At 45.0% G+C, this 20,263-nt stretch overlaps 1 protein-coding gene across 1 annotated transcript in view; it reads right to left on the bottom strand.

Annotated features, from left to right (window-relative positions):
• Positions 1–20,263, bottom strand: part of DCC (DCC netrin 1 receptor) — a 551,739-nt gene that overhangs the window by 212,084 nt on the left and 319,392 nt on the right. Inside the window, exons 6-7 of the mRNA XM_062599476.1 lie at positions 9,763–9,917; positions 7,550–7,670 (exon numbers count right to left, since the gene is read on the bottom strand). Of these exons, the coding sequence (XP_062455460.1) occupies positions 7,550–7,670; positions 9,763–9,917 (276 nt within the window). The remainder of the gene's footprint in view (positions 1–7,549; positions 7,671–9,762; positions 9,918–20,263) is intronic.

The following is a 20,263-nucleotide window of genomic DNA, read 5'->3' as shown; positions in this document are numbered from 1 at the left end:
AGAAAGTACATCACTTCCCATGTTCATAACACAGTCACTTCAGTGCTGCTGTTCTGACAAATTAAATTCTAACGGATCTTGAAGAGTTAGAACTAATTGTGCAATTATTCATTCTATCTTGTGATTATTCTGATGTTACCACGTAAAGTCAATATATAGTAAGTGATATTTTAATTAACGCCACTTTAAACCTAATTGTATTTCAGTTTCCCATGACTATTATTTATCAAAATCTGTCCTGTATTAATAAACATAAGATCATGGCAGGCTGGATTTTAAATGGTTAACAATACTAGAGAAGATTATAACAATATTAGAGAAGATTATTACCCTTCTTAGATTTTTTTTCAAATTATCCTAATCTATTTTCAAATATATTTGTGTCCCTATTAGAATATGGACAATAACTCTTCCTCTCTTAGCTGCAATAGGTTTCACAGTATTTTCTACAAAATTCTCTACTGTCTTTAGAGAACCTTTGTTTCTGAATCTCTCTTTAATTCTATGCTCAATTAAAAATGATTCAGAAACGACAAATTGTTGTAAGTATCCAACCACCCCTCAGATGACTACCTTTTAAGGTTTGGACCTTCCAGTCTGGCACTCATGTGCTATACTGCTGAAGGCACTGGACCTTCCCAAGTACCTAAATTTGTCCCAGGAGATCTGGGGTCACCAAAGGGTCCATCCCCAGACACCCCAATCTGCACCCAAACCCTGAGAGCTCCCACCGGCTCCACACCTACACCCTGCATTTGCTGGCCATGGCCATGACACTCAACCACGTTAGCGATGGTGGGCTACAGTACAACGCCAACTGCACAGCACAAGCCACAAAACCTCCTCCGCTCCCTCGTACAGGGCTGTCGCCCATTAGGAGCAATCAGCAGCACATGGGAGACCTCAGTTCAGATCCTCCCCATCTCAGATTTCAAGAGGCATGAACACACACCTCCGACTTGTACAGGCAGGACTACGAACACCAAACGCATTTTGGACTGCGCTCCCTCTCCTTCTCTCTCCTGTTGAAGCTGTCAGTAAAATTACATGTTAATTTTAGGTAAGACCTGGATCGCAGGCTTCTCAAGTGAGATGCTAAGGACCAGGCTGTAGAGCCTTTCTAACCTGTCTTATCTTACCTGGGTATTTCATACACAGCAACATAGTCTCAGCACTGCTGAGAAAAGTCTCACCTCTAGATTCCCAACATTTAGTTATCAGTAGATCATTCAACACGATGAGAAAGATCCCTTCCTACTTACCTTCTTACAGAGCACAGTTACTGTTCTTTCTGTTAGTGTTTTAAGCAAGATCAAGTATCTCTAACGGCATCAGCCATGTTCAAAGTCTGCCATGAGGACAAACCTCTGTGATGCCTAGCTGCTCCCACCTGTGTGTTTCTGAGCGACTCAGGGCCTTTTGGTCCAAAGTGGAGGTGTCTCAATCCCAGAACTTGATCACAACTGATTTGAATTGTTCCCTTCAACTTTCACACATTTAGATTTATGCTAAAACCATCCCAGGCATCAAATAAACACTCCAAACACCATGCTAAGCATCTGATGTCCACAGGAGGATTCTGGAAATGGTCTTTTTGGTAATTTGTCACAGTCCAAATTTTCCAGCAAGGCTCACTGAATCAAAGGAAGGCAGAAACAGAAAAAAACTCAGAAACTCAACTAATCCCTTTCCTATGCTCCCCAGCACATTTTAAAATATTCCTATTATTCCTAGCAGATGATTCCCTAAATTGTTCATAAATGCCTGCAAAGACAGAAGATCCAAAAATTTTCCAAGCTAATCAGCTACCATGCTTCTATCAGCCTTCTATCACCTCTGCTGTTTTGAGAATAGGCTTTATATACCAACTTTTTAAATTAGAAAAATATTCTGCTAATTTTGCATTTTTGCATAAGTCTGTTATAAATCCCCAGTAAGGTGTCATAATATTATGGCAAAGACCACCATAAAAGCATATAAACAAAATTTATTCTTAGCATTATCATGATTATTACTGCTTATATAGTGCAATAAATGCGAGCAGCATACTAGTTATGCATACTAAAATAAGGAAATAAAGTCTCTTGTTTCAACACAAAAGCACACGGTAACACAGTTCTGGAGGTCGATCTTCTCCCCATCCATGGACGTCGTGTATTTTACTGCGGTTGGTTACTAGCTGTTGCCTCGCTTTGCCCTGAAGCGCCTCTGGGCAGCCATCATCGGTGGCAGAGGTCCAGGCTTGATGACGATACGGCACATTTTTGGCACACGTGCTTCAGTCATACCGGCCCCGCTCTCCCTCATCGAGCGGCCGGTGCCGGGATCGCTGTGATTTACGCCGCATGCTTAAACAGCCCCTCAGAAAACAAATGAATTCCCACATCCCCACAAAACCGCTTTTCGCCGCGTTGCTATACACATATAAACACATATATAGACCCCCACGCGCATACGCATACTCCACTCGGACGTTTACGAGCGGGGTTTGAAATACTCCCTCCCCTCCTTCGCCTCCCCTCCGAGCCCGGCTGCAGGACGGGCTGCGCCCCGCCAAACTCGCTACTGCGAGTTCAGGGCACCGAGCCCCCGGCGAGACGCTGTGCCGCGTGCCACCAGCACGGCCTTCGCAGCCACGCGCTTGCCTCGCCTGCTTTCCAACTTTGCCATAAAGGACATTCTGCACCACTGCTTTTTCCAGGGTTTTACCATCCTAACTGGTCGTTCCAGTCCTCCAAGGACTAGAAAATTTGAGCTTTTTAATTTCAAAATTAGCTCAGCTTATAGAGATGAAATTAGGGCTTTTTTTGGTTTTGTTTTTTAAGTGAGGAAGATTTGCTGATAATAAAGGCAGGGGAAAACAGAAAGGTTTTAATAGAAATTCTGGGACAGAGAAAGGTTATTGAGAACAGCTTGAGTCAACCACTGTTTCGGAAAGTAATTCACAAGTTTCCCGATCTAAGTCTGGTTATGCAGACAAATGCAAAGCCTTTGCAAACACCTCGCACGTGCAAAAACATTAGATTTGCTGGGTGCTAAGCCGAAAAGCTGCCATAAGGAGGAGTCACACAACTTGTAAGCAGAGGGATGCAAAAAAAAAAAAAAAAGAAAACAACAAACCGAACCGAGCGAACAGCTGGTGACAAAACCAAGCACCCACGGGGCAGAGATGAGCCGAGCACCCGGCCCCTCGAGGGCTTCGCTTCTCCCTTGGCCCTCCCCATGCAGCAGAGCCCCGGCCCCGGGGCCTCGCGCGCCTCCCGGGGTAGTTACGCTGCGGAGCAGCTGATTCTCCTTCCTGCTCCGCTGGCCACGTTGGCTACTGCTGCTGATGCCAAGAGCGTACAACGATTTACAGTGTTTTTGTCAGCCTCTGGTAACGGCTATTTTCCTAAGCCAAAGATGTGTCTAGCAAGGAATTTGTTGCAGAAACATAGCTAATAATTATCCGCTGCATAAGCCAGCCGATCACTTCAGGGCTGCCTTCACCCGTTTCTCCAGCGGGGCTTTCACACGGCAGAACCAAACAATCCCTCCAGCACCCAGTGCCACATCTGAAGGATGGATCAGAGAGGAACCACAGGCATAAAGCAAGTAACTGCTTAAATTCTTCGCAGGGAGGTTTCCCTCTGGGATATTCTTCACACCTGAAGTATGCATGTCCATCACTCACTAACACAGTGTTCTCTATTCATTCCCTAGGTGTGCAAATAACAGGTTTTACACAGTTATAAAAATAAGACAGTCATCTGAGATCTCTTTTACTTGCTTTTTCTTGCTGAGAATTTGCTTTCCGGTACGTTTGCTAGAAGCACATATTGTGGGCTTTATTCCAGGTACCTGCTTAAAATCACTGCAAGTTCCTCTGGCTGGTATACAGTCCATAGCGGTCACCTCCCTTTAGCGGAATTAGGATACACAAACCGAGGAAGCCAAGCAGTGAGGCGGCCTGAACAACTCAGGACGTTTGCACTGAAAATGGGAGAACTGAATATCCTGACGTGTGGTTTACTGGTTTTTGTTCATTTTAAAGTAAATGCAAAGCATTTGAAGTCAGGCTCCTTTTCCTGTTATATACCTGCCAGCAGCCTCTTCCCCAGACGGTAGCAGTAAAGTTGATAATGGGAAAGAAATGGAGAAGACAAAGAAATAACCCCAAAACGTCTTTTCCCCAAGTGTTCTGGAATCCACAAATACACACTAATTTGTCAACTAATGCATATACTACAGACCAACTACCATCACTTACTTCTTCTAGGTCATAATGTATCATTAAATGCAACGCATCTCCAGCCGTAAACTCAGTTAAAAAAGGACAGAAATTTTATAGTTCTCAGGGAGCTCACTGGTTTTTTATAGTCTAAGCAACACATATCGAAATAGGTCCCAGCATCCTATAACCACATCTGGAATACTAAAAGTGGAGGCTATTATCCACCCGAACTCTGAGCCCATTTGCCTTTCACTTCTCATTTCAGTACTGGCTAATCCCAATTTAGCATCACATTGCTTACAAGCGTCTGCTTGATGCGTCTCAAGCTGATCTTATTTACATTTGCTTCAAGGCCAGCTTGCGTGTTGCTACTGCAGGTTCCCCAGTTAATGGTGGTCAGAAGTGGGTAGGAATCCGCATGTTTGCGCAGTGTCGGCAGCAGTATGAGCTATCGGACTGATTACACCCTTCTTCCTGAGTAAAATTTGTAATGTCCTCTAACACAAAACATGCATGATGCATTTAGCCCATGGCATGGTCAAAGTTATTTGTGATAAATAAAAGCAGAAATGATCCATGATTTTATGGATCAAAAAAAATTGGCTATTCTACCCTCACGTTGCCTTAGGGTATAAATCTCTGTTAGTATAAAATCATTTATACTTTACGTAAAAGGTTTATTTGACTTACGTTAGCTCTGTATCATGTTTTGGTTTATGCTTCCTCTTAGTGTTTCCCCAAAGCGATGGTCGCTCTCCATAAATGAGCGCACTGACACGCTCTCGGGAAGAGCCACGGAAGCCCGGAGCTCTGCGAGGGGCTGCCACAGCCGGGAGCAGCCAGTCCGTGGCCGGGCTCAGCCGGGCACCACAGGGCTCTCGCTTGGCACTGGCCGCTGCCGAGCGCGTCCCAACCAAACCTAAATGCTGAGGGCTACGGTCCTCCCACCACGGTCGGTGCCAGCGCTTAATCTGTATTTATATGTGGCTCCCCTACCATCCGTGCAGGCTGCCCCTACTGTCTCGGATTAACTGGAGTGGCGTTGTTTTGAAGATAAGATAAAATAGCCAGAAAAAAGTAAACCATCACTTAAAAGGGGAAAAGGAGACAGTTTACAATGGTGCCCTGTAGCTCTTTAGGGTATTCTCTTCATTTTCTTGTATTTTGATTTTAATCCAATGCCAAATGTAATAAAAAACCAAAGAGTCAAATGTACTGACAGCACTTCACTAGCAATGAATAGGTGGGAGCACTGATGAGTTATGCAGATTCTTCGAGGATCATCCTAGCACTGGATTAAACTCCACTACAGTACGTTCCTGCAGATGTTCGCACATGTAAATGTAATCTGAGTGCACGAGCTGAATGTCAGATTCAGCTTAAAAGAAAACAAATGAAAAACAAATGCGCATCTCTCCAGGGTGAGATCTGAAATGCAGCAGGTTGTTTTTGAGATGGACAATGTCCCTCTGATCCCAGCTGACCTTCTGCAGTATCACACAGATATTTCTTCCACCAGTGAAATCTAGTTTCTAAGTGCCTTCTTATTTTCACATTTGTCCCCAAGGAAAGATAACCTCATCATCACCTCTGGTGACTGCATGGAGCAAAGAGGAAGCACTCAGCCAGCAGACCCTGCATTGCACCAGATGCAGGACAAGTATGAAAGTGGAAATCTAAATAGGAGCCTCTTGATCCTGACACGCATCCATCACGCTCAGTTAGCCTGTGAGCCCGACAGAGCAGGGCCAGGAGGGAGCACAGGCTGAGGTGGCACATCAGCAGCAGGAGGATAAAATAACGACTCTCCAGACACTAGGTTTATTCTCTAGTTGCTGCACATGTTTCCCAGTAAGCTGCACAGTTTCACAGCTGCACAGTGTCTGCATCCCGGGTGTCTAGAGCTGCGAGGTCTCTGCTGTGGGAGCTGCTTTCAGGCAATGGAAAGAAAAGAAAGGCTTATAAAGGGGATGCTGGACCACAGGGGAGAAGGAGCAAGAGCAAGAGTGTGCAAAATCCAAGTTCAGCCATTCATCTGGGACCAAAGTAGAAAACAGAGGGTTTAGTCAGGTTCCTACCATTTACTTTATGTATGGTAAATGCATGGGGGGACTTTGCAAACTGAGGGTTTAACACTTTCAGCAATGATTTCTCAGTACTTCTGTCTATCAGATGATCTTGGCTAAGCCCATGTGGTGCTGCTGCTTCCCTCTGTACTGCATGTAATCGGTCTGTACAATGGTGCTTATAACACAAAAGCTGGCAGGACTGAACATAAAGAGATTTCAGCCAGCATTTCTGCTCATTGCTCAAACAGGAATAAAAAAGAGTCAGCCTACTACAGCTGATACAAATGTGGGCTATAGCCCATACTCTTCCTCTTTTCTTCCCCAGAAGAAAGTGTTTCATCAAAGCTTTAGAATTTCATACTGATGTCATGTGCAAACTTTTCAAAGGATTTCCCAAAGAGATTCTGTGGTGTGTGCTACCAAGCTGGTTAATTGATCACAGTGGGGCCATCTGGATTAAGTGTTTGTGGGTTCCTGAGATTCAGCTCTTCCCAGTCCAGTTCAGAGAATGAACATTGCTTCTGCTCATTTGCTTGTTCTCAGTTCACTGACATAATCCATGAGATGTAGCAAGTGTAACCTGTAGCCCAAGGCAGGTCAGCATTAATCATCTAAAACCCAGAAACTTTATGAAAGGATTTTATCCATGTTCTATGTAACATCTTGATTAAGATGAAGATCTTCTGTTAGTTTAAAATCCCCCAAAGCAGCAAACCAAAACAGAGTGCAGTCCACAAAATCAAACACCTATTAACTTCAGACCAAAAGAAGAATGCAGAGTGGACACAAACCTTGCAATCCCAGTGCTAGGCTGTACTTCAGATCCCACTGCCGAAGTGCTTGTTCCCCTCCTCCCTTCCTCCCCAAGAGAAATATTCTAAAACAACCTAACAAGGAACTACATATGATCTAATCCCTCCTGCTTCTGGACTATTTCCTTCCATCACCTCACTCACTGATGATCTTCATCTTGTTTTTCAGCAAGATAAAGCCCACTGACAGAAGGCAAGACACCACCATTGGCTTTTCACACAGGTTTTAGCTGGCCTCCAGAGTCATTTCTAGGACAAGCCATCATCTGTAACAGCCTCAGTGAACAGAATGCCTCAAACTGAGTGTCTGATAGCTTGGACAGTTAACACACTTTTAACTACAGCTAGCCAGCTGGATAAACGATAGGGAGTAAAGAATAGTAGCTGCCCACTAGGGATTTTTATGTTAATGGTATTAATTACATCTACAACTGTGTGTGTCCTTTGCATCTTACCGGGCTCCGGGATGATTAGTTGTGCACTGGTCTGTGCGTTTCCAGCATCATTTTCAGCTACACACTGATAAAAACCTTCATCTGACTTTACCAAGCCCAGAATTCGCAAGTTGCTGCCACCCTAGAGAGAAAGCAAAAGAGAAAGAAAGGAAGTGGAAAGAATTAATTAGACAATATCATCCAAACAAACGCGGGCTATAAGACTTTTACACGATAGCTAATGTGTGAAGCAAGGTACTATGGATGTAGTCTCAACTCGTGCAGCCCTGCTCCTTGGAGGCCTGTAATAATAAGCACCTTCATTAGGAATCCATGGACACATGTGCTGTCTCTGCACGTTCCCCGCTAAGGAAGGTGCATGTCATGAATTCCCGTTGTCACACTGGGTCAACCCAACACCCTTCTCCAGACGTAAGCTCCAAATGACAGCCATCACTTGTGTGGTGCTCCGTTGTCTTGTTTTGGCTCTTTGCTGCAGGGAAGATTTAAAATAGCTTCCAATGCTGATGTGGTTTCAACAAATAATATTTTGAAGGTCAGATCCTTCTTATAGCCTGAGGCCTGGAGATCCTCCAGAAAAGGTCACTCAGCGCTTACTCCATTTGAGACACATTTAACTTTTGCCTTCTGTTAGCACAAGCAGAAAACAATTACGTTGAGTTAAAAAACTCCGAGTGAGGAGTATGCTCTAGATGGACTGTATCTTCAGTAAACAAAAAATTTAAAAGTGAAATAATTTTCAGCTACTGCCACTACACAACCAAGACAGCAATAGACCTTTCCATTCTTTGGACACTTAATACTTCTGGCTGTTTTCTAATACGCAATGATGAATAAAAAGGTTGAACTTGCTATTCTGTAGGGCAGAGAAATTCCATTATGTGTGAAAAACACATAAGAATGAACCTTATTATTGATAGATAATTAAAATTGGATAGAAGGTGGGAGATCAAAAAGCACTGAAAAGGCACATCTCTGAAAAAGCCCTATCTCATGGCCTGTGGACATCTTCACCCTGTGTTTGTTGAGATTCTCACCAACACCTCAGCTTGCTTACAACAGCTGCTGCCTTTGGGAGAGGACAGCTAGATCAGTGCTTGGGGAAAACTCACTGTAAGTTCTCAGCCTCGCTGCCTATATAATAAGGGTATTTGAACTAAAAGAGGTTGGAGACCTGTGGAGGGATGTTATTTTGTGTGCTGTGCCCAATAATTTTCTTGGAAAAGTCGTAATTATATCAAATGACCATTATCATTAGAACACTGTGATTCACAAAAACAACCTAAGAAATAATTCCTCTTGTCCCTGAAGCAATATAAAATATTTCCTCTAACAAATCTGAAACACAATACAAACAATACAATACATATGGAGGGTTGTCAGATGAGAATTATGCTCACAGTAAAAAGCTTCAGTTTTATTTTTAATACCTGAGACTCTAAACAAATGTTGACAGGATAGGAAGATGCTGAGAAAATGAAAGAACTGCCCAATTAGGTGAATTGTGCATAGTGCTTCCCAGCTCCCGTTTAAGGCCATCACTCCTTTCACTAACAGAGACCGAAAACGTGCCCTATGGTGCACCCTGAATACGCTGGAGGCTCTGCTGCATGCCCTGTTTTGCCCTGGTGCTACTTTATCCTCTCTTTATCAAGGGCATCCTCCTCCTGCTCTCACAGCTCTGTGGAGCACCAGTAACACGTTTTCTCTAATCCTTGCTCGACTACCTTGAAGTTTCAAACATTTGTATTTAAAAGGAGACACTAAGAAGATTTGTCTTTATCAATAAGCCAAGGCATTACACTCTTCTTCCTCCTGCACATTTGCTTTGTTTGCCACTCTTAATCTGCTGTCCCAGAGTACAAAATTTTTTGGAAAGAAGATGTATTATTTTTGTTCACAAAGAACAGTGGTGAAGAGGGGAGCCATTAAAATGTAGTAATCAATATTATGAATAATAACTTAAAGCATTTCCTAAATCTTTATCTCCCCTTGGAAAGAAACCGTTCATATCTCACTAAATCTAGGCGACAACATCAGCAGACTTGACATAATCTCAAGGAAATAGTCCTTATTTGCATTAGGAGATAGCTGATTTGCTTTCTTCAGGAAAACTGGCAAGTTTATGAACGCTGTGAGTGGATCAAATATGAAAATACATTTCAAAATCCACAAAAACATAAATTTATAATGAGCAAAGGCTGGATAATTACCACTATCTGAAAATAGTCACTAGGAATGACCACTTCGCCGTTCTTGATCCATTCCACCGTGGGAGCAGGTTTGCCAGATACAGCGCATTCAAACTCAATGTCCATACTCTCGTAGGCATAAAGATTTGAAGGGCGAATTAAAAACCATGGTGGAACTGCAAAAGATAGAGAAAAATGAAAGAGGCAATGATTGGAAGTAAATAAATCCTTAGAAAGTAAATAATTTCAGTAAGTCTGAAAGATATTAGACACAAATAGAAAACATCTGTAATTCAAATTACTCTCTTCAACCCTGAGTTCTCTGAAAAGTAAATACTAGGGAAAATATTTATTCTAGAGAATACACTTAAACAGTTGCTACTAAGATTTGTTGCCATTTTTTTGCAAAAGAAAGAATTAAACCTTCAATTTAGAAAACATGTAAGATTTACATGGAACAAAAGGTAGATAATATGCTCCCAAAGTGCACTGGGTAATCAAATCTCATTCATCTCAAAGAATCAGATGCCAACTGCAAGCAGAAGAAGGAGCCGTAAGTCAGCACAGGGAAAGACAGGCCCAGGTATGAGACAAGTGCACTGACAAACGACAAGGAATTTAAAGTATTTAGAGTAGAGACATTTTCACATAATCAAGAGGTTCAGGCTGAACTGATAGCAGATGAAGGGATAATCAATAAGCAAGAAATCTGTCCCTGGTGATTGGAAGAAGAAAAAGGTTGAATTATCTCTGCTGAGGATGATTTCTTATTAAGCTAGCAATTATCTGTTGCCTTGTATCGTTATAATATATTCACAGTTTTGCAGTTTGCTATACGATATGCTAATTTAATTTAATTTCATCATTACCATAATACTGGTATGATGGAAATTAGCAATTTAAGAAAAACTGCTAATAACATCACATTTCTAATGTGCCCCCCCATCACAGTAAAAACACATGCAAAACCCAACAATCCCTATACATCCCATCAGCTTTCAGAGGGGAACAATGCTTCCTATTTTGAATATTCATAGTTGCCAAGAAGCCAGAATAGATTAATTTCTAAGTACCATCTATGACTGATCATTTCAGACAGAAAATCCAATTGTATTTCTTGAGCCATCACTCCTGATGTCTGATTATAATATTTATAAAGCCATAATATTAAAAAGCCCCTCTAAATTAAAAGAAGGTGAAGATTATAAAAATCAATTGCTCAGAAGCTAAGAAACGTTAGACTCGAGGCTGCCCTCGCATCTCTAATTCGGACCCCAGGTTTGCACGGATTATGGCTCAATCTTCAATTACAGGATCAAATTTCATTTTTTCCACGACCTCGATCACCACCACCGTGGACCGTGCGCGCTGGAAGAGCACTACTCAGGACTGGATTTCATGCTTGCTGTTTAGTACGTGGCTTCATGGCTTCCTCCGTATTTTTCAAACTTCTCCCTGCAGAAAGATCGCTCAGTTCCCCAGTGGGGTTCCCTCTGGCTCATACCCCTGTAATACCTGCAGAGTCCATAAGCTCTTCCCCCTCCCCAAGCTCTCCCGGACAGTAAGAGGCACTGCGAGCCCAACTCGGCAGGTCTGGAGATGAAACCCAACCTAATTCTGAAAGGGCAGGAGTTCTCCCTTAATTTTCCTGTCCAGCCAGGTATGAGTTAGACCAGTCTCCACCAGAGAGCCTCCAACAAAACGATGCTCTCCATCGCTGTGCAACTGCTCTGCACTTCTGCACATCAGAGCAGAGAGCCACACCAGGCATGCAGCAAATGAGCACGTTGCTAATTACCTGCCAAAGCAGTGTCTGTAGCAACACTACAGCAAACAGACAAAATCTCATTCTTCGGGGCTCCGTTTAACTATCTTAACCACAAAACTCTCTTTTCTGCCTGCAACCACTCGCCTTGCTCACAATACAGTTTCCAACTTTGCAAAAAAGGATGGCTGGGCCCTAGCAATGTTTGTCTCCTTAATTAGGCACCCTGATTAATCCGCTGAGCGCTCTCCAAGCTGGCGTGCAGCATGAGGTGGAAGTTCTCTGGAGGAAATGTGATGGGTTTATTTAAAAGCTGTACCTAACGCATGCAAAAACAGTGATCGAAATAACACTGCAGAATTTTTGTCAACATTTGCTTGCTTTCAGTAATTGCTTTCACAATATTAACACTCTCCATTTAGTAATTTTATGAAGAACAACTTCCCACTTCCCTCCTCTCCCCAACTCTGCTGATGGAGTTGGCGTTTACACAGGTCTTCACCCACATCCACGTTCATCACCACCGCTGCAGGAATTCAGAGAAGAGGTGATAGGCACCCGACAAGCAGAAATCCAATGTTTTGGGGCTTGGTTGCAGCACTATTTTGCTGGCAACAAAACTAGGAGAGACTAACTCCCGAGCTATGCTTCCTTTTCTGAGTCAAGTTATCCCTACTCAAACAAGCTTCTGCCCCAAGCCCCTCCAGCACTGTGCTCATTCCCAACCTTTCCTTTCTCTCTGTCAGTTCAGTTTCTTATTTTCCAATCGTTTAATAATTTGGGATACCTAAAAGCTCCAGATCAAGTCCAGGTCAAATGCACGCAAACTAGAAGGGACAACTAAGGTAGCTGGCCAATTCCCTCTTGCAAAAGCTGACGCAGACGCATGCACTCAGGCAAGAAACGCGGCAACCGGGCGCTTTCGGGTGTCAGCCCGGACAGCTGGGCACCTGCCGCAGAAATGCAAGAGCCTGAGCGCTTCAACCTCTGCTGAACTACTGGAGGGACACCCCAAAATTCTGCAGGTGATTCTTCAAAATAAAATACCGCTCATAAGCGAACACAGGTAACTAAGATTCTGCTCAAGACCTGTTTAAGGAAAAGCACCAACCACCACATTAGATGTACACAAAAAGAGACAATTTACTGGGTAGAGTTATGAACACTCAGCATTAAGTATGAATCAAGGAAAGAAGAGAAGCAAGCTGTTTGACTGAGTAGCAAGAGCTGAAGAAAAAAAAAAGCAGAAGGAACTGTATTCATATGCTAACATTTAACAGAGATTTTTTTAATACTAAAGCCTTACTACAACACATTCAGTAAACTTGCATAGAAACAGGATCTACATAGTTTACAGACCATATAGACCACATTTCAGAATTCCAACAAAACCAGGAACTACTCCATCTCCATTAGTATACTAATTACGATGTCACTGGAAGCCCACAATTAGTTTATAGACTTGTAATCTGCAGATTTTTGCCTGCTGTGGTTTATGACACCCATCTTCAGGGACTCTGACCCTGCCAGGCCTGGCACCATTCGTTCCCTCGCAGGGAAGGGGGCTCCTGTTGCTCCTCTCCCCCATCTCTCTCCTTTTTTATTGCTGGAGTTTTTCTAGACTGGAAGGATTTTATTTACATGCACATCTTGACAGCAGTGAATTCAATACAAGATGGGTGCTGGCAAGGAAGCTGTCAGGACACCTGGGCTATGCGGGGCACCACCTTCTCAGCTGAAAGCAAGGAAAGGAGAGGACCAGTTCCACCAGCAGTAAAGATGTTCCAAGAGAATATTTATCGCTCCAGTGAGCGCAACGCGTTTACCAAGACACGCTTCCTCCAAGCAGCAGAGTTACACTATTGCACGTGCACTTTTTCAAGCAAGGAAGGAACTGCAGTGCAGCTACCACGGTTTCACCGGAGGAGCTGGCAGCAATTTTGAGTGTGGGACTGGGAGAGGATCAGTACCAGGTTTGCACCCCGCGACACGGTACACCCCTCTCGCCTCGTTCCCTGGCGCCCCTCAGAAACGGCACAGCCCGTATCGACGCTTGCTTTCTTTCCGATTTCCCTTCAGGATACAAGTCTGTGCGCTGTCACTCCAAGCGAACGTGTTTCACAACTGCTGGCCGCTCGCACAAACACCTTTCCTACCGCGTCGCACGTGTGCCCTCTATTTGCGTTACGGGCGCCGTTAGCACGAGCGGGTTTTGCACCATTGCTTCGGTGCCAGCTGTACACGATTCAACACAAGGAGACACTACAAACAGCAGCAACACAACACCCTGAGGCAGACAGATGCAACGCTTGTAGGCTGGAAATGTGCATGCGTGTGTGTGTGTATATATATATGTATATATATAAAAAAAGAGACAAACACTACAAATACACATTCAACAAATATTTTATATATCAATAAATGTCGAGCACTGCCATATTTGCTCTGTGCATGGTTTTTCAGTGCTGAATATTTTAAAGATACGCATATGTGAACCAGGTTGGTAAGAAGGGTTGTAAAGAAAACAAAAATACAGGCTGTTTCCATGCATACTTTTCTTTCTAGTTATACTACAGCAATAAAAAAAGAAAGTTTGAACAAACCCTAGACTTTTCCCCAAAAGCCTTATTTCACAGAAATATCTTTTTCCCCGAAGGCTGCTGTAACATGGTGGAAAGCAGGAGGCGACGGCGGTCTCCCCGAGCAGAGCCTCGCGCTGCTCCACGCTCACATCGCACTGTGCCCCGCTCAAGGCAAAAGCTGGAAAATTCTGTCTTCACACAAAAATAATTTACAGGAGCAAAGCAAAAGGTGATGTTTTTGTTCCATGTCAGAATGAAAACACTTCCCAAAACACTGCTTACTCTGTCCTATCTAAACGCCCCTATCAGAGACCAAAGACATTTTACACTGGATAATGTATCACTCTAGGTGACCCTGCTCGAGCAGGGGATTGGACTAGATGATCTCCAGAGGCCCCTTCCAACCTCAACCCTTCTATGATTCTGTGAAAAAGAAGAGAGGAAAAACCTGAAAGGTTAAAGGAGATGCATAAAAGAAAATTTCCATCGGACCACGTGTTTAATAGACCCCTGCCAGCCAGTGGTATCAAACACCCCACAGAACATCTTTGGGCAAAGGACGAGGGTAGAACAGCATGGAACCCAGTTCGCTGGTGTAAATGGCAGGCCTTAAACACAGGGCCACAGCAGGCTGCGTTTACTACAAAAAGCACCTGGGAGATGCTGTAAGGAGCCTGCAAAAGAGGCTTAGGGCTAACCAAGCACCCACCAACCAAAGTGACCAGCTGAGAGCACCGTGATGACCTCCCTACTTCTAGAAATCCCTTTTACAAGGCAACAGCTGTTCCTGCAACAACCAGAAACAACTTTAACTCAGAGAAACATCCATAGTTGCTAATGCAAAGTGCCTCCTCTTGGCAGCTCCGAACGAGGAACGCAGTGCGGCCAGCCAAGCACAGTGACGGCTGCTGGTGAGCACCACGGGGAGCCTTCCAATACCATGGAGCTCCACGGTGGTTGTGGCAGCTCATACAGCCAAACCCTTATAAAAAAAACCCCATCCCTTGTACTGTTCATCACTAGCTTGCACAAACCAGGACTGTAAAATAAAGCTACTTAAAGTGAACATGCCAAGTTCTGTCTGTCTCAAGGGCGGTCAGTGTGGTCTAACTCAAAGCCAGTCAAGTTCTTCTAGATCTACAAATGACAGGTGAATTCCATCTTATATATATATATATATGTTATATATTTGTACTTATTACTCTTCCCTGCTATACGCAGTAGTTCAGAGGACTGTGTTTTATTGCAATAGGCAAGCCAGAGACTTTCCCAGGATGTTACAAGGCAGGTACCAGTGACTCCAGAAGCATATGAGTCAAGAAGAAATAAGGCCCCACCAAAGTTTCTTCAAAACCGGTAGATTAAAAATGCTCTCTCGCTATCCCTTATCACAGCTGCGTACCCTTGCCTTGCTCTAAACTCTACACCCAACCATCAGACAGATGACATGCGCTCGATGTATCTCCCTTCAGACTAGCCTTGAAGAAGTAAGAGAGAAATGATGCTGTTACTCTATGTAAAACGTCATTCTTCACCTAAATAAAGGTATTGCTTGTCTTATTTAATGATATACATTATTTTTGCGCTTCTTGAGTTCTCAACGTGAAGGTCGGCTTATATCATGACTGCCCCCCCCCAAAAGTCACAACAGCAGCAGTTCACCGTTCCCCAGGAGAAAAAGAACTGAGCTACCAAAAACACAAACGACCCAATGTTGCAGACCTGCGTGAAAAAGAGACGGCGCTTCCACAGCTGTCCCCGGTTTCAAGCACAGCTATTCAGGAGCCAGGAACACAACCACCCTGGGAGCTGAGCAGAGACCCTGCTGCCTGGCTGGTAAGAAAAGGAAAAGAAAGTAGAAGAAAACTTTATCCCTTGTTTCCCCACGGCCACTTCTTGTTTAATACTCAGAGAACCATCAGGTTAAGCCAATTGAAAGGCTGCTCATCTTTTCCACTCTCATACTACATAAATGAAAACGTAATTTAATGAAGTGATTTTATTTTTATTGGCTACATTACCAAACATACCTCTATTAACAAGTGCACTGATGACACTTAGGAAAAACACAATTTCAGTTTATAAATGATTAAGAAGATTCTTCATCATCGCATCCAGAAAGCTCGCATCGTACACGTGACCCTACTGCGTCTAGCATCCAGACAGCTGCTACGGTGAAGAGCAGAGCCTGCTGATGCTACTGCCTCTGAAGGTGGAAACACCTCCGGCGTCCTGCGATGACACTCGCCTCAATGCAGAGGAAAAGGCGATGCTTTACGGAACGAAAACAAACCAAGGTCCCTGCATCAGTACCAAACGAAACTATCCTACGAAAACTCGGAAGGGAGAAAAACCTCCAAAAGGAGGCAGGGCAGTAGCAAAGGACAGGGCTGCGGCACGACTGCACCTCAGCAGCAAGCGGATTCGGACAGACTGCTAAGAAAACTGGCCTCTCCTAGCAACTCGTACCAAGAATCATTTCAACTCATACTTCGGGAATCAAGCAGAAAACACCTGCCACAAAACACCACTTCCTCACAGACACTGCAACTTTTGTCTTTTTTATTTTTTTTCCCTTGAAGAATTAATTTAGAAAACTGACGTCACGGACATAAGCTGCATGTGGCAATAAAATCCCCTCCCGGTTTTTAGGGGGGAGTTTGCATCGTACACGCGTGGCAGCGGGCGCAGCAGCGCTTCCTCCCCGGCGCCTAGGCGAAGGCACCTTAGCACAGCACCACTTTCCAAGCTTGCGTGACAGTAAACACTACACGCATGTATCAGCCTCCAAGCTTCTGTGAAATAGTCCCTGTATAATTTCTATCAACTATCTTCAATAAAACATAACGCCCTTGCAGCCCACCGCATCCCAGCGAGAGCGCAGGACGCGCTACGGCAGCGGCAGCCTGGCCTTCGCCGAAAATTTCACAAATAAATCCGAAGCGTGTTCTTTCCAAGGGGAGCATAATACCGAAATGCTCGTTTATCCGTAATATTCTGGAGGCCTGTTGCAGAAGGCAGGTTTTTGTTTCACCGGTAGAGAAGTCAGGCACGGAGGGAGGGTGTTCACCCACTAAAGCATCGGTCCGTGTACGATCACTAGGTGAGACCCAAAGCAAAAACGAAGTGAGATGGTGGGAACGGGGCGTTCATCAATGCTCCTTCCAGGCAACGCACAGGCTAGCGAGCAGAAACTCCGGTCGCAGGTACCTGTCAGTCTGTAACCACGCGAAGGTTTCGCTTCGTGGCTGCCTTCAGGGCTTGCCGCGCGGACGGCAGCTGTAGGCCACGTCCCCGGTGCGCGGGAACGGAGGAGCGGCTCCGAGCCGCCGCCTGGGTCAGGCTCCCTGAAGGGGCCTTAGGGCCAGCTCCACGAGCTCTGCCTGAGCGGCATCGCGGAGCAGCCTTGCTGAAGGCTAACAGGATGCCGGCAATTAGCTGAATTTTGAGCAAATAACACGAAAGAATAAAACTACCTCATAAGAAAACTGCAGAAAGAGCTGAATTATTTCTAGGATTTTCTTTTTCTTTTTTAAATACGTATTTTGCCCAGGTATCTGAGGATAGCCCAAATGGACATTAAATTAATGGCAACATAAAACTGAAACAGACTGTGAGGTCTTCGAAAGTGTATTTTTCTCCCCTGCCTAAGAGTTCAGGGGTTTGGGAACGCTTTCCTCTTCTTCTGCGCTCTCATCCTTCAGCTAAGCATCAAGGCAAGGCTCTCAATTAATTGCACAGAAATACTTACAAGCACCAGCCATCATCTGATAGAAACAAACAGCGCAAAACCCCAAAACGCGAGCGCACCCGGAAAGGCCTGCAGGAAGGGGGCAACCCCGCACCTCTGCGGCTCGGCTTCAGGGAGGCACCTGCCCGGCCGGGCCCGGGGCTCGCGGGGCCGGTGCCGCCTTGCGCTTGGGGATCCCGAAGCGATTTGCAGACGTTAAATAATTTATGGGCGTTTTACAGACAGATACACACGCAGCGAGGAAATTACTTGCTCAAGGTCATGCAACGTATCAGCGACGGGTAATTAAAAGCCAGGGTAATTAATAGGCGGCCCCGGGAGATCTCAGTGTGCCTGCTGCTGGAGCAGGCTCCTCGGGTCCCCTGCGGGACCTGCTGCAGGAAAGCGCGTGCAGGCTCGTTCGCTATACAAGCAGGTACACGAAACAACCCAAAATGTTTGCTGAGCCGTTAATCCACTCAAAACACCCAGTGCCTACTGCGCCCAGCAAACTCTGCCAGCCAATTTTGCTGGGTTGAGTTTGCCTGACAGCAGTGCGGCGTTGAAGAACGGTAACAAGAGCAAAGCAGTGGGAGCGCACCGCTGCGCATCCTGCGCCCGCACCGCGTGCTGCGGGGCATCGCCTCTGCGGACAGGCAGCGCGGGCAAGCTCCCGCCGCCGGCCGCTCGCCGGCTCTTCCATCTGCCTCGTCTTCGCCTGCAAAAGTAACCACGCTTGCAGTCGCTCCCACGCACTTGGCCTGCGGACACCGACGGGTTTGCAAGGCCCAGGTGGCCCGGAGGGGTGCATCACGACGATCTGGTCTGACCTAACCTCTACGGCAGAAAATACGACTTCCCCAAATTCATCACTTTGGGAACTACAGCATACGTTTTAGGAAGCAAATTCATTTCTTCTTAGTGATGCAAAACACATGACAGCTATTGGTACATTCTTCTGCTGATTAATTATCCCAATTTCAGAAAACGAATACCGTCTGTCTTCTGGTCTAAACTTGTCCATCTTCAACACTGCTGTTCTTCGTATCTTTGTCAGGTAGGTTGTAAAGCTCGTTATTATTTTATTTCTGTCCTTACAGACTGCAATCAAACCACTTTAAGCTTCTCTTTGACAAATTAAGTAGAAGAAGCTCTTTCATCACAAGCATCTTTTCCAGTTCTTTAATGAGTGGCATGCATATACCATTTTTTTTTTTATTTTTCCTCTTGAACAGCGGAGGCCCTCCTTCAATACTGCTTCCCCCAATGCCAGCCACAGAGGTGTTACAAACCCCCCTAGGGCTGTTCAGGAGTCTCATTTTTACAAATCTCATCATCCCATTAACAGTTTTGGCTTCTACATGTTGCTGGGCACGATGCTCAGCTGGTCAGCAGCCTTGGTCCCCAAGCCTGCCCCAGTGCTCGCCTGCCCCTCCTGTCTCCGGTCTGCACAGCTGATTTGCAGCTCCACGTGCACACGCTCGTCCTCCGCGGCTCCCGGCCTGCCCTGCTTTCCCAGCTGACTCCAGATCAGTCACTAGCACATTTTCCTTGTTCCTTCCTGCTCTCCCAGGAAATAACGCCTCTGTGTCTGTGTATCTGCGCACTTTGTCACGGATGGCTGCTTTCTTTCAGGTCACTGGTCAAGATATTTGAGAAGTATTTTATTGGCTCTGGCTGCCAGGGTGATGATACCATAAGCATCCTACAGCCTCCTCACACCTTGGCAGACGAGCAGCTAGCCCTTCTCCACTCTCCCACGACTCCCCACTACTTCGAGAATAATCAAACAAGAACATTTTCAGTTTAAAAAAAAATGGTTGAAGAAGTGTGTTTAAGTTCTTCAGTACAATAAATGAAGATGAGCTAATCTGAAATTAGGCATTTGAAACTATCTATTTTTAGTCCTTCCACAATTTCTTGATCTTCTGCTCAACTCTCACTGAAGCTCCTTTATCAACATGCTCTGCTATAAATCCATCATCCAGCTTCTCTTCTGATCAAATGACATATCTGCATACCCAGCTGATCACTGAAATTCCGACTAGACAGAAATATGCAGCACAGAAAAACGTGGTTTTTGGTCCCTGCTCTGTGCAAAGACACCAGAGTGACTGTCCATAGCACAGCACCCAACACAGGTACAGCTCAGAACTCCCTGGTCCTTCTTTCTATCAGTCTCCACTCAGGACACGGACTGAACATGCAGCACTGAATCACAGAACTGTTGGGGTTGGGAGGGACCTCTGGAGGTCATCTAGTCCAACCCCCCTGCTCAGAAGGGTCACCCAGAGCATGTTGCGCAGAATCATGTTCAGGCAGGCCTTGGAAGATCTCCAGAGAAGGAGACTCCACCACCTCTCTGCGCAACCTGTGCCAGTGCTCCGTCACTCTCACAGGGAAGAAATCCCCCCTCACAGTCAGGAGGAACTTCCTCTGTGTCCG

The sequence above is a fragment of the Rhea pennata genome, chromosome Z (assembly GCF_028389875.1).
Source record: "Rhea pennata isolate bPtePen1 chromosome Z, bPtePen1.pri, whole genome shotgun sequence".
NCBI lineage: Eukaryota > Metazoa > Chordata > Aves > Rheiformes > Rheidae > Rhea > Rhea pennata.
This window is presented reverse-complemented; position numbering and strand designations above follow the sequence as displayed.